The 15,951-nt window shown below is 32.1% G+C and overlaps 1 protein-coding gene across 5 annotated transcripts in view; it reads right to left on the reverse strand.

Annotated features, from left to right (window-relative positions):
- Positions 1-2,659: 2,659 nt before the first annotated feature.
- The window catches only part of LOC106681376 (uncharacterized), a 14,563-nt gene continuing 1,271 nt past the window's right edge, over positions 2,660-15,951 (reverse strand). The window contains exons 1-3 of one of the 5 annotated variants that reach the window (XR_001343236.3): positions 14,726-14,829; positions 6,160-6,315; positions 2,660-3,005 (exon numbers count right to left, since the gene is read on the reverse strand). Coding sequence is in view for 2 of the 5 variants with exons in the window: in XM_014421657.2 (XP_014277143.1) it covers positions 2,715-3,005; positions 6,160-6,315; positions 12,385-12,444 (507 nt within the window). In the remaining 3 variants the exon portion in view is untranslated. Of the gene's footprint in view, positions 3,006-6,159; positions 6,316-11,905; positions 12,171-12,384; positions 12,667-13,692; positions 13,720-14,725; positions 14,830-15,951 lie in introns of those variants that run through there. The other 4 variants (XR_001343235.3, XM_014421658.1, XM_014421657.2 and 1 more) reach the window with 4 other exon arrangements.

The raw sequence follows: 15,951 nt of genomic DNA on the forward strand, positions 1-15,951 counted from the left end.
TATTTTAAAATTCATAATCCATACTTTACGACCACCGAATGCCTCTAATATTTACATAATTTAGACATAAAAGTCCCAAGGAAAATTACCACAGTAAATAAAAAGCTGGGGATAAGTAGAATTTTAAATAAACTCTCCCATATACTTCCAGGAGTTGTATGTTTGAAAATAGATTTTAATATATTTACTGGGGTGAAGATGAATATGTTCGACAATGACCAATAAAATAGGCTGAAACGCTAAAAAAATATGGATTATATCTTCCAATTTCTTAATAAGTAGTAATATTTAATTAGATTTTGAATATTATAAAGGTTGATTAATATTAATAATGCGAAGAAAATATTGTTATTTTAATTATATAAGAAAAAATATATATTTTGTATGTAAAAAGTCATAATTTATTTGAGAAATCTAAATTAAGATTTCTTTACTATTTATAAATAATTCTTTTGAAATATAGGATCAATAGATGTTTTTATTAACATAATAATTCATTATATGGATAAATAACATTTATTTGATCATATATAAGAGAAATAAGTGTTTTCAGTTTTTAGTTTGTTAATTTGAATATTTCAAACGTAAAAATATGTTTTTGTTAAGAAGCCCCAACAATGGAGTCTAAATCAAAAATTGTGCCAATCGCAACTGACAATATATTGTGGCAGTGAAAACTTGTGAAACATGTTATTTTATTTAGACAAAGTGGTTTAGTTTTTAAAAGATAATAATCACTAATTATTTTTAAACATAAAAAAAAAAAAAAAACGGTCAAGAGATGTTAAAAAATAAAAAAGACTTTATTTTTCCTGTATTATCAGTGTGCCACGCACTGATCCAATGAACAGGTTAGTAATTTATAAAATCTCACTCTACAAACTTTATACAATTATTATATAAATGATTGTAAATATTCACAATGCTATTGGTACAGTAATATATATAATTTAAATGATATAAATACAATTTAGAGTATTTTTAAAAGATGATCATGATAAAACAGTGAAATGGCATTTGGCGATTATTTCGGTTTAGTTGTGAAGTGGAACAGAAATTGTGGAGCATTATTATAAGTCTTCCACCAACAGTGAACATCAACCACAACTCAACTAACAAGGATTTGATGAAAATAATAAAATTATATTTAATGTATTTTATTATTTAAATTTGATTTTGTTTATTTAAATTTTAAATTATTTTTACTTTTGTATAAAAAATTATGCCTCTTATATAAACAACAAATGCTTTTTCCTATGATTAGATATTCTGGATTTTTCCAATAATAAATTTAAATATTAAATTTTGTTTTAGTATTGAATCAATAAAACATTTGTGGTCAGGTACATTTATTGTATGTTTCCATAGCAACCAATTTAATATAACGTAACCAAAGCAACATCTCAAATATAAATAATGTTTAATTTTTGTAAAAATATTGTGTTGGATCTACACATTTGCCACTGTAGATCTAAGACTCGTACAAATGTTTAGTAAACAAAGGAAACAACTAACGTCGGTATCGACACTCTTGTGTTTTTGTAAATTTTGGCAGCTATTACATTCAATTTACATACATATACATATACATTCAATTTCTATTTTTATTATAAAAAGGAACAAAACAACAATAGGAAAAATGAAAGGAAAAGTAAATATCAGCAAATTAGGTGGTTGATGATAAAAATTCATAGAAATGGTGCTACACAACCTACAAATCCAACTAACATTCTAGATTTTTTATTTAACTCCTTCGTGAATGCTTCATACTCGTCAGACCTACCCCTTCACGACTAGAGACTCGGACCCTGTAGAGCAGTTTCTATCCTTCGAGGACTTATGGCTAGCTCCTCTATGAAGGATTTTCATGTCTTTGAAGAGGTCATGACTTTCCACATTTGTTTTTCTTTCCCAGGTATTTCCTTCTTTTATCGGGCCAAAGGTTCTTTGCAAAATTTTACTCCTTCTTAAAAATATTTCTGCTTAGATAATGAACATAGGGCGGTGACGACCACATTGCTCGGTCATAGGCACCTCTTTAGGACGGACCAGGGAAGAACTGGCAGGAAGACGTATGAGACTCACATGAAGGGATTGCGCATTTCCTGGGAGGAAAATGTTAAGGAGGTGTTCAAGAGGCGGGATATGGACTGGAGTAGAAGAAGAGAGATGGTCCAAGAACGAGACATCAGGTCCAGACTCTACAAATTGTAACCCCACACTGCGCAAGTGGTAAAAGGATTAGGATGATAAAAGGGGAAAAAAAGGTATAAAATGATTAGAATGATAAAAGGCATAATGAAAAATATATTTGCCAAGTTTCAATAAAATCTGCCAAAATCTTCAAAAGCGATAATGAATCCTTTAATTAACAATGAAGATAAAATTATAAGGCTGGAAGAAACTAATAAAAGTAATAGCTTTTTATATCGTACATAATAGATATTAACTAATGTCCTAAAGATGGGGTAAGGAACCCAAAATGTTTATTCTTATTTTTTACAAGTAAAATATTTGATGGAAGACTGTGCAGCTACTTACTCAATGAATCATCGAGTAATTTAAATGATAAATAGAGGTGTTTACGATCTTTTGATACTTGAATTTTCCATTTAATTATCTTATTGGGTGAAACACTAACAAAATAAAACAAAAATAGTGGTATATCACATAAACTTTTTTCTGTAGTAAAATAAAAACATTTTTAATTAAAATTATCGCATACTAAAGGACTGAACATTAGAAAATATAGATCCTGAAGGCGTTGTACTTCCGTAATGAAACGACTGAAACCTTGAAGCAGGAGAGGAGGCCTTTATTTCCACTGTATCAAATCCTAAGCAACTTAAGCAGCAACGCACAGGCAAGCAGGCGATACATAAGACTGCCATAACAGGACAACACAATACATTACGAAGAGTCTCCGGACAGCGGCAGAAGCAGCAAAGCATTACTGTCAATATGATCCCAATTACAATCCAGGCCCATGTTGATAATGGTGGTACCTAAAAATATAAGTAAATCTTAAATACATTTAAAAAAAAAAAAAATATTTATTGATATTTACAGCTGTACTAAATATATATGATAAGTATATGTGATGTGAGTTGTATGTATACATCATTGTGTATGTATGTACACATCATATGAGTAAAACACGACATGATATAGACATGTGGAGAATCTGCCCATTGGTAAAACTCCAATAACATTTCTAGAGGAGAAGATCTTGAGGCCATCTTCTTTTAAGACCCCTAGTAGGATTACCAGGTAATGTAGGAAAAGACAGGTTCGAAACAAGTGGGTTTGAGTGTTTGGGAAGGATTGGTATCTGGTTCAGGCCAAATCGGCTACATATGGAACATTGAGGTCCTGATGGATGACTTGATTTGTGACAAAGTAAGGAGTATTAAGGATTTTGAAGGATATTAGATATTACATAGGGAATTTGATGGCTTAGGGGACCCTTAAAGCTCAACTCTGTAAGTCCACATAGCATTTGTTACAGTCATATAAATGAGTCTTTTGTAATTAGTTAGAAGTTTCGATAATTTGTCTAATAAGTGTTGTAATAGTAAATCTTTACAGACAAGATTAATTATCACATGTTTCTGTCCTTTCAATTTTTTTTTAAAACAAAATTTTGCAATTGTTGGCAAACAATTTTAGAAAAATTGTCAAAAAATCAAAAGCAAAGAAGATACCATACAGACACTTGATCTTTTTATCTCCTTTATAAATAAGGCATTTTTTTAAAATGTGAAATACTAATCGCCATCACCCTAGCAAGAAGTGAAAAATAATGATGGCAATTATATTATACAATCAAGTTTATAAAGACATGGAAAATTTATTATTTTGTATTATTTTCTAATAATGGAAAGAAGTTTTAAGTAGACCTAATAAATTGAAAACTGCCTTTTACAGAAGAAGCTATAAAATAGTTTAAAAAATTTGGGATTATTTAGTTTAACATTTAAGGGAATCGGTTGTCAAACATGGTAACAGAAAAAATGTGGGAAATTGATAATTAAATTTTGAGGATAATATTTGGTACTTGGCTCCAACAAAAATCACAAAATTATGTTACCCAATTGTTTTGAGTGTAATGAAAAATAAAACTATCCTTTACTGTTACTCACATTTTTATTTTATGGATATAAGAACAGAAAATAGGGGAGTACTAGCACGTACCATGTTTTATAATATTTGAGGCACTTGGTAGTAAAACATGGTGTCTTTGTTATGGTGTAAACGTGTTTTAACGTAACAGAATCTTCACCGCTGCTAAATGTAATGTTAACTATTACAGGTTATCTACAGGGTACCACCCTATTCTAATCATTGTGGGATGTCAAGTTTTCATTCCATAGGGCCTCCATGAAATAAATAGTGCCGAGGTGAAAAAAAGGCAGTTATTTCACCACAATTTTCGATTATTTTGTAACTGAATAATTACTAGTCCAGATTGATGAGTCTACCTAGTATAGGTAAGGTGAAATCAAAAATGGCAGCTGTTTCAAAACATTATAAAAAATTAATTTTTCATTCGGAGCAAGAAAAATTAAGAAATTAATTTCTTAGAGTCAACCTAAGAGAACATTATTTCAAGCTTTTTAAATTGCAACATTTCATAAAGAATGGACTGAAAAATCAGTAGTAGGTGAATTTATTTTGAGAAATCTATATCTCAAAAACTATTAGATGTACAGTAGTCGATTAGCACTCAGATTAAAGCAAGTTTCATGTGCTATAAAGTTGTTTATGGCATCTATCTTTGTAGGGATAGTAGTTTTTATGATATTATCCACAATAAATTCACAAAATGTTAATTTATAGTTGTTTGGATCAAATTTTTAAGAATATTATAAAAACTACTATTACAAAGATAATAAAAAATAAAATAAAAACATATGAATATAGTTATTTAAATTTAGAAATAACAAGAAATTGGGCAAGCATGAAGGACAAGATAAAAAAACAAAACATATATTACATAAAACAATACACAAATATGTAGCCGATAAAACCTGAACCATATATCAATCCAGTGTGGAATATCATGAAAACTACCTTCTATGAAGATAAACGCCGTACACTACTTTATAGTACATTTAACTAGCTTTAATTTGAGTGCAGGCAGACATCTGTACATGTTATGGTTTCTGAGATATATTTTTTCATAAATAAAAATTTTTGTCCGAACAACTAGAAATCAACATTTTATAAATTTAGTTTGTTGAATATCATGAAAACTACTTTAAGAAGATAGACAACTTTATAGTACATTAAACTAGCTTTAATTTGAGTGCTAATAGGCATCTATATGTCAAACAGTTTTTGAAATACATATTTTTCAAAATAAATTCATTAACTACTGATTTTTCAGTGCTTTATGAAATTTTGCAATTTAAAAAGCTATATCTCGGGAACTACTGAACATAAATAGCTCTATTAGGGCTCATGTTTTAAAAAATTTACTCTACTTGAAACTACTAAATGAAGTTCTCTTAGGTCGACTCTAGGGCTGTAGGCAGATTTAAAGACATACAACTCCGAATGAAAAATTAATATTTTTTTTTAAGTTTTGAAATGACTGCCATTTTTTATTCCTTCTACCTCATCAATTTTTACTAGTAATTATACATAGTTTTCACAACTATCTTTTTTCTCCTCTTGGACTCTTGTACTAAAAAGTTGATTCCGTAGGTCAGGGAGTTGCAGTTCTGAGGTTTTTAAGACCTACACCTCAACTTTCGTGACTATAAATGTCCTAAATATCGTATAACAGAGGTCCCACTTCCATTCCCAACTTTGGGCCCAGGGAATCACATTAATCCCTGTGAAAACTATTCAGCCAGCACCCGATGAAGGATAGAAACTCTGTCCAAAATGTTGGTACTATTAAATAAGGTCTCTCAACTTATTTGTGTTATTTACTGACCGCACTCCCAACCATGTTGTAAATAATTCCATAGATTTTTTTTCCAATTTTCTTTGTAATTAATATTCAAATACAGTCCACGAATAAAAAGTGATGTAATGCCTAGCTTTAGGTTGAAGGCTCACTTCATACACACACGTACGAAAATTTCTCTTTGAACAATGTCCAACACCGTCACCTATAAATTTAGAATAAGTATAAGGGCAAATACTAACTATTGTACAATCTGGTGGAGGTGTAGTTGAAGTCGAGTTGTTGACATCATCAGGAGGAAGTGAAGTTGAAGTCGAGTTGTTGGGACCATCATCAATAGGTGTACTTTCCTCTCTTGTACTATCTTCAACAACTAGTCCAAAATGTACTACTTTTCCCTTAAAGAAAAAAAAAAGAAGATAATGTTATAAATAAAAGATTATTTTATAAGAATGAACATAATCTAATTCCTCTTAATCATAAAAACTAAATCAGATAAAAAAATTAAAATTAAATGAAACCAAATAGATGTCAGTGCATGTGAAGAATGAGAAAATCAAAACTAATTTTAATGGAGACAAAAAGTTGACCATGGCTAGAATCGAAATGCTTGTGGGTGCAGGAATAATTGAAACACTGCAATGAAATATATTTCATTAGTATATTTTATTGCATATCTAACCCTTACTTTCAGAAAAATTATTTTTATTAATGAAATTATAATAATAGCTGAAGCAATAATCTTACTGGTACTGGTAATGGAAGGGGGAACAAGTCTGGCTAGTGGGCCTATTGGTCCTTTTTGCCACCCCCAAGGCAGACCGATGGAATGGCTCTTTTATATATCTTATTTCTCTATATCGAACCTTTTCGACTTTCTAATGAAATTCAAAAGGGACTCCCAATCTATAGAGGAAGCCTCATTTCCTTTAATTCTATCAGAACCTAAAAACCTGTATCTTTCCACAATCTGCTATGTAATGTAAGGCAGTCTCTGGGGCCTGTCGGCACAAGCAGCAGGAACTACTTCACATATTTTAAGATGTCTTTTAAGTCTGCAGTGATCTATAAGGACTCCTATTAATAATCGGAGTTCGTTTCTGTTTAGGCCTAGCAGCCGCTTAGTTTTAGAAGTAGAGGGTTTAGTTATTAAAACTAACTTCTCCTGTCTCTGTCCACTGCCTATTTTCTTTCATTCTAAGATAGGCTAATACCGCTTTCCCTTTAACCAATAAGTGTAGTGGTATTAGGGAAAGCAGGATTTCCAATGCCTTAGTAGGTGTTGTGCCAAATGCCCCAATTATGTCAATACAGGCCATCCTTTGGATTTTACTGGTCATTCGCACATGGGAAGCCCTTTATAGGGCTGTCCACCATACACAATACTTCCATAGTAAATTCTCGGTCTTATTATTGCTGTATAAATCCAATGCATAACCTTTGGGTTAAAACCCCAGGTAGTGCCAACAGCACGTCTTACTTGTCAAAAGGCAGCACTAATTTTTCTTTTAATTTCTGGCAAATCAGATCTCCAGTTCAGTTTTGCGTCAAAACTAATTCTGAGGTATTTGACCTTTTGGCTTATTTGGAGTTGATTGCCAAAGAAAATCGGGGTTTGAAATATACCCAATTTCCGCTTCCTGGTAAATAGAATCAACTCTGTCTTTGTTGGGTTTACTGAAAACTTCATTTCAGTACACCATGTCTGTACTACATTACATGCAACTTGCATAAGTTCCATGATAGTACTCACGAACTTTCCACTAATGAGGATCACTCCATCAGCAAAAGCTTGCGCGAATATCCCAGCATCCTCAAGTCTTCTCAATAAGCTATTCATAACTAGGCACCATAGCAACGGTGAGATGCAACTCCCCTGAGGGCATCCAGTTACTGCCTGTGCCTGTAGCCAAGTACCGTCTTCCGAAACTACAATTATTCTATTATTAAGAACAAATCTGACCCATCTGATAATCACATTCAGGGCAGAAATGTCCAATAAGGCTTTACAGACTGCCTCAGGCCTTGTTTTGTCGAATGCCCCTTCTACATCGAAAAAGAGTTCTAAAACGGACTCCTTATATAATAAGGTCTTTTCAATCCTTCCCACCAAGGAGTGCAGTGCAGTCTCAATCGATTTTCCCTGGAGGTCTGCATGCTGTCTTGGATGAAGGGGGTTGATTGGTAGCACCTTGCTTATAAGGAAAACTGCCACCAACTTCTCCAGGATCTTAAATAGGAAGGAGGATAAACTAATGGGTCGATACCCTTTAGCGACAGTCCTTTAGCGATAGTCCTCCTTCCCAATCTTAGGAATGAAAGCTATTAATGATTTCCTCCAAGTCTCAGGAATATATTCTAATGCTGAGGCTGTAAGAAGAGCCCTAATCCAGGGGAGCAGGATATTAAGACCTTCCTTGAGCATACATGGGAGAATACTGTCCCTTCCTGGGGCCTTGAGCTTGAGCTCTTCCACGGCCCCATCCGTAATGATAGACTCCACTAATGCCCACTCCTCCTCATTAGCCTCTCTGAAGGAATCCATGGTTGGAGGGTTGTCTATTGTTCTGTGCTGGCAACCTGAAAAGTCTGTATCCATTAAATAGGACAAAGTTTCCTCTAAACTGGAGGTCCACTTCCCATCTGATTTCCTTAGTGCACCTAGTGGCTGTTGACCATTGCTTCCTAATAACTTCATTAAACAAGAGGATTTTGGTTCGGCATGCTTTCTATGTTACTGCAGAACTTGTGCCAGCCATCTCATTTATGTCTTCTCAATTCTTTTTTATACTTATTAGAGGCATCCCAGTCGATCTCTAACGTTATTATAGGCTTTTCTTGTGTCTTTTTGTAGTTTAGTCAATTCAACTGACCACATCTGACTTTTTTACTAGGCTTCTTCTCAATGGACAAGCCTCCTCGTAGGCTGATATAACCATTCTTTCAAGTAGGCTAGATCCAGTGTCTAGTGGTGATCTGGAAAGTCTTTTCACCGCATAGGGAGAGTCATCTTCCAGCCTCTCTCTGAAAAGACCCCATCAACCTGGTCAGACAGTGTTGTGTCTGAGGTGCCCCTCCAGTTTTTACAAAGGCTTTTAATCCCTTGATCTTGAGGCCAGCGTAATATCTAAAACCTCTCTCCTAGCTCTTGTAGCAAAGGTTGCTTCGCCCCCTCTGTTAAGTATTTCTAAGTCTTTTCAGGCTAAAATTCCAACAAGGCTTCGCCTCGCTCATTGGTGTCCATGCTTCCCCACAACAAATGGTGAGCATTAATGTCTCCGCCAATAAGAGTGTAAATCTACCTTCCTAGCGTACTGGAAAAGTCTTTTTAAGTATTATAATCAATAATCTTAAGAAGAAACAGATATTGATACAACTGTTAGAATTATTTTAAAAAGGTATAAATACATATTGAGGAAAACGATGAGAAGATGGTCGGGGGGAGGGAAGAGGGAGGGGGAGGGGGTGTAGTCAGGAAAGATACACAAATAAACAAAACTCATTTATTTGTACCGATGTTTCGACCTCAATTTCAGTTTTTTATCAAGGCTGAAAAAATATAACGAGATAACAATCTTTATTTAGAGAAACATAAACATAAAAGAAAATAATAACAAACAAACTTTGAAATATAGGTGACAATAAATTAAGTAGATAGTAGTTGTTATTGATAGAAGATAAAATATAATATTGTACAGGGATGAATTATACAATTAAATGATAACAAAAAAAAAAACATTGATCAAGTAAATAAAGAAAGAACATAATGCAAGAAAATGTAAATGATGAGTAATTGAATTAAATAATAAAACATGTCAGTATTGTTTAAAAATAATGAAAACAATTTAAATAAACATAATGAAATGTGTGAAAGAAAATGATATCTATGATACAATCGGAAAGAATGAAAATGGAATATATGTCACAACGGATAACAGATACAAAGTAATATAGATGAATAAAAAAATAAGTGAAATGAATATAGAATGTCTGGAAAAGTGAATAAGAAAGAAACTAGAAGAGGAAGGGAAAGTGGGAAAAATAGGAAGAAATATTAAAAAAAAAGTGAAAACCTGAAATTCAGGTTGAAATGTCGGCACAAATAAATAAGTTTTGTTTATTTGTGTATCGTTGCTGAACACACCCTCGACCATGTTCTATTCATATTAATCTACAGTCAACTATTAACAGCTCATAGAGGAAAATTTATTAAAATATTTATAAAGGAAAGTAATAAATTCAACAGTATATTTTATTACAACATGATTTATTTTTTACTACACCTCAAACCACTAATTTATGGTTATCACTAATTTTATGGCTTCCTGATTATCACTAATTTTTGTTAATAAATCACAGCTTTCAGCAGAGATTGTGGCCAAACTGGTACCAGCTGAACTCATTTTAGCCTTAGCCACAAACTCTCTGATGAAGACCTGAAACTCAAGTTGAAACGTTGGCACAACGTTAACAAATAATTTTTGTTTATTTGAGTTCTTTTTCTGACCACATCCTCCCCATCCATCTTCTCTACTTATAAATCTACAGTCAACTATCTACACCTCGTTACTGAATCCTGTAGTATCTCAGCCTTAAAAAAATTTGGGAGACCATTTTTGCATAATATAGAAATCCTTTAATCCATTTCTTGCCAGAAATATTGTGATATTTCACTAAAGTTTATATTTTTTAAATTTCTTCTTTGGATTAATGTTTAGAGTTCAACATTATTATATCTTTGATGCACAGTCATAAGGACTTAAGTTGAAAATATGATTTTTTCAGGAGAGCAAAAACAAAGTTCAAAATATTATGTAAAATCTAATTATTGATATTTTTGTAATTGTTATTTTTATAAAACAATATAGTAGTAAGTCTATCTGAAGCATAAAGACCTTATTACCAAATGGTAGCTCTAATTTGGTGCTATAATACAACATAATCTCCAAATGCTCGAAAAGTGACTTAAGCCCTATGAACGCGGTGACTTATATCAAAGATATAAAATGTTAAAGATAGTTCAATGGTTTTTTTTTTTTTATCAAAGAAATTTTCCCAGGACAAAATTGCCTCTGTACCCAGACTGCCTCGAAATATGAAATGAAAAATAAATTTGAACTTTTTTTTTTATTTGGTTATTTTTAGTTATGGTAAATATATATATGATTTTTAAATCATATTAAAATTAAGAATTATTTTTGTGGAACATGTTTTTACCGATATGAACACTTTATCAATTAATATGCAGTTAGTAGAAGTCAGAAGCAGAGATGAGCAAAAATTAGCTATGGAGGAAACTAATAGCTAATTACTCTGGTCAGAAGTACCTAGCTATATTATTGATATGAGTGTATATATATATTTTTTTTTGTTACATTAAATAGTAAGATATTATAACCACAAATTTTGATCTATCCTTAGTTATATATTTATCCTTTATACTTGCTCACGCTCAGCAGAGAAGGGGGTGAATTAAAGGAAAATTATAAAAAAAAATAAGTATAATCGCCAAAAGGGAAAAAAGACAAAACAATAAAGAATAAATTGCTCCTTAGGCGCCACTTTACTTTTTTCCTTGGAAATAACGATAACCCCGAAACAATATACCCTTATATAAATAATAATCGAATTATGACCATTGGCGAATACCTTAACATGTAGATAACAGTAAACCTATGTGTGTTACCTTCCACCTGTTGAATTATCGAAATATTAAGTAAACATAACAAAAAAAAAAACATAGGTAAAATTAACAAGTTGAAAGCAGTGTACATCCATAAGAATCAACGAAGAACTATATGTACAAAAGTTTAATGATAAGAAGAAATATATGTACACAGAATGAAAAGAATTCATATCAGTGAATAAAACAATGAGAACTTATAGGTTGACTTAACTTTAACATAAATGATTAACGTTATCAACTATTATTTACATTACTGCACAAAGGAATATAAAAGTGATATTAAAATAAAATTTAGTTCGAACCCCACGTAGTCTTTGGGTGTACTCCTGGCAGAACACGAGGTTATCCGATATTTCCTTTCCGGTCACCGTATCACCAGAATTATAGAGATATAATCTCTAACGATGAAATGCCACAACTCTTTTATCCAGGACGTGCTGAAGATTCCCCTTCACAAAACCAAAGCCCACTCTTCTAAATATATCGCTCGTGTTTTTGTTTTTCCCCATAATCCCTTTTGTCTACGCGGATATCGCCAGTGTTTTTATCTTACCATGGCAATCGTAACAATATTTACTTTTGCTAGTTTAATTACTGCGCAGTTAAGTTCTTTAATGCATAATGTGGTCCAATTATTATCTAAAAATTCTATTTCTTAAAATGATGGGAAAATAAATTTTGCAAAAAATTAATACTGTTCAATTCTCAAACACTAAACATAAAAACACTTGAGAAATCGCCTTATTTGTTTATATTAAATATAAAAATAGTGGACAGATACCTGTGAAATGCCATTATAGCAACTCGTAATAAGTAAGAACATTAAATATGTATGCATCATATTCAAGTCTTCTTAAGTTTTTCGAAAAAGTTAATACCGATATTAACCCAGAGGAAGCATATGTTTTCCCGACGAATATCCTGTAGAGTCCCGAAAACTATTCCTGATTGTAACTTTAAGGAGCTCGTGCAGTACGGGTTCTGGGAGGGAAATCTTATTGCGCATGATCCATACAGTTCGGGACGGTCAGAAGCAATTACTGACCTTTTACACTTCTGTGTATCACAGAAAACTTCAACACAATGACAGATGTTCTACAAGGCCTTCTCCTTTGACTGATCAAGTAGGCTACGGATCTAGAGACGCCGATTTCAATTAAACATTTTTTTTTTTTAATTTTTTTACTTACCTATACATGGAATATATGGTGAGGGAGGTAATTATTTGATTTTACTCCTCAAAAAAAGACGGGAATAACTACTTCTTGCCCAGACTGTACAAACCTTTTAAAAATGAATTTCCCGCCCTTTCAATAGGGAAATGGACGTAAGTTCGTAATACTCAAAGATCAAGGAAAAGTTCTTATTTCAAAGCAATTTAAAGAAGACTAGAAGGAACAGTCTAATCAAATCGACCCAATAAATTCAGGAGAATCTTATATCCAAAGAGTAGATCAAGAGTTAAACATCAAACATTAGAATTATAATTATGGGAAAATTAGGACCTTAATAAAAGTAGAAATATTGGAAAATCTGATGTACTTTTAATTTAGAGAGTAGACGTACATTTATCAATTAAGAAATGTTATTAAATTAAAATATAAATATATACATATATAGTTGACCGTAAAACTTAAAAAAGAAACTGGAAGATTATTGAGTGACCGTGTGTATAGATGAATGGAAAATGGTCCGGGTGCGGTAAAAAAAAACTCAAATAGTAACTGGGTATACCATTTTTATTGAGCCAACGTTTCGCCCCACGTTGCAGGGCTTCGTCAGGGCTAAAAAAGATACAAACACTTGGCACAGTTACAAAAAAAAAAAATAAATAAGTGGAAAATAACAGGGGTATACAATGAAAAGTAAAATAGTACAAAGAAGAAAAAAAGATAAGTGGAAAATAACAGGGGTATACAATGAAAAGTAAAATATAATGAGAAAAATTAAAGGTTGTAAACAGTAAATGAAAAGGGTTATAGTAACAGATAGATAAGAGATAAAAAAAGAGAAGAAATATTAAAGAAAGTAAAAATTAAGAGATGAAAAAAGAAAAGAATAAAATCAAATGATGTGACAGAATTCATACCTGTTGATACATACCAGAATGAGCCGTTTGTTTTGGCAGAAGTGGGGATGGCAGTTTAGCACGCCACAATAACGAAAATAATTTTAAAGAAAACAATTTAAACAAAAAAAAAAAATTTAAATTAGGTAAACGATAAATGGTAATATACATAATAGAGGGGGAGAAGAGATATATAAAAAAAAAACATTCATAGATAGAAAAACAAAGGAAAAATAAAGTATAAAGTAATGGGATACAATATGTGTAAGTGATTAAGAAAGACAATATACCAAATGAGTGGGGATATAGAGAAGTGTAAATTATAATAGAAAATTAATAATAAAGTAATTAATATAAATACACTTAAGAAGGTAACACATGAATATAAATTAAAAGATACGATACATGAATATAAATGAAACAGGAAGGGTAGTAAATATAGAAATAATTAAATAAGTGTTGAGAATTTAGAGAAACAAGAATAAAAGATATGACAAGAAAGTGAGCTTCTGAAATGTAGAACAAAGTGAAAAAAAGTGTGTTTCCACAAAGAAACCATTTAACTTATATATAAGAAGATGGTCAGGGTTGCGGTCAAAAAAAGAAGAATAAATAGTTTAAAACTATTTTAATGTCCGACGTTTCGCCCCACTTTGCAGGGCTTCATCAGGGTTGTTCAAAGCGAAAGGTCGAACAGCAAATTGGGGCGAAACGTCGGACATATTAATACTATTCTATGTCTTCCTTCCTTTTATTTATATGTAATTTCTTTATTTTTACATAATATTTATCCTACCTTATTGTATTTTTGTAGCCCTGATGTAGGGCTTCGCAAAGTGGGGCGAAACGTCGGACATTAAATAGTTACAAACTATTTGTTCTTTTTGTGACCACAACCCTGACCATCTTCTTATATATAAAAATTAAAATCTGTACCGCTACAACCCATGGAGGGACAAGAGTTCAGTAATTTATAAGGAAGTATTGTAACTAAACCAATGGTTGTGCAAGGAGGTGATTTGGTCAGAATCAAGCACGACTGCTAGATTTTTACCCAATGTTTGAGGCTGCGTGGACCTCAGGAGGGCTCCAGAACCCACAGGGTTGACTCACGGCTACAGTGTACCAGGCAACAATTTTCTGTTTCATGTTGATTCGAACCCGGGTCCTTGGAGTTAGCAGCGTCGTACCTTACCCCGGTGCCACCGTGCTACCTAGGAAATGCCATACCCCTCAAACAATTTTAGAGACGCCCTATATTTGAATACACAATATAGATAATGTGTAAATAAGTTCTTTTTAAAAATTAAAACATTAAAATGTTTAATTATATTATTTCAAAATTTTTCGAGACCAGGTAATATTTATCAATTAATTAATTTAATATCCAAAATAGTCTCAACACTATATATTTATTTATTTGTCCTACGTTTCGGCCCTTCCAGCCATCCTCAGGGACATCTTCAACATAAATTTCCTCTCACATTAATTGTTTTCTCCTTGCAGGCTATTTTGCCCAGGTCAATATCTTTATTTAAGTCAAAAACCTTTCTATTTAAAATTTTAAAAACCATTCACTTATCTATTCTATAATATTGTCCACACTATAAAAACCCACACCATATAACAAACCTTTTATATAAAAGGTTTGTTATATGGTGTGGGTTTTTATAGTGTGGACAATATTATAGAATAGATAAGTGAATGGTTTTTAAAATTTTAAATAGAAAGGTTTTTGACTTAAATAAAGATATTGACCTGGGCAAAATAGCCTGCAAGGAGAAAACAATTAATGTGAGAGGAAATTTATGTTGAAGATGTCCCTGAGGATGGCTGGAAGGGCCGAAACGTAGGACAAATAAATAAATATATAGTGTTGAGACTATTTTGGATATTAAATTAATTAATTGATAATTAAAATGTTTATTACCTGTGAAGTAAGTAATAAGATAAAATAAATATATCTAATATTTTTATTTTGTAATATCTGTAATATTTTTATTTTTTAATATGTATTCTAATATTAAAAATTTAATATCGAAGATAGTAAGACAGTAGAATTTCAAAGTCGAAAAAAGTACATGGATCCGTGAGTAATATCGGTCTTAAACATGAAGGATATATGAAATGTCAATTGCCTAATACTCAGGATTTCACCAAGGGGGGGGGGAGCAGGTTCTTTTACCCAACGTTTCAAGATGGACTTTATATATATTATGTGTGTGGGCCTGCCCCCCTCCCTCCCTCCCCCCCCATGGCGAAATACTGCCTACGTCCATG

This window comes from Halyomorpha halys, unplaced genomic scaffold (genome assembly GCF_000696795.3).
Source record: "Halyomorpha halys isolate HHAL.00 unplaced genomic scaffold, Hhal_1.1 Scaffold331.1, whole genome shotgun sequence".
In the NCBI taxonomy this organism is placed as follows: Eukaryota; Metazoa; Arthropoda; class Insecta; order Hemiptera; family Pentatomidae; genus Halyomorpha; species Halyomorpha halys.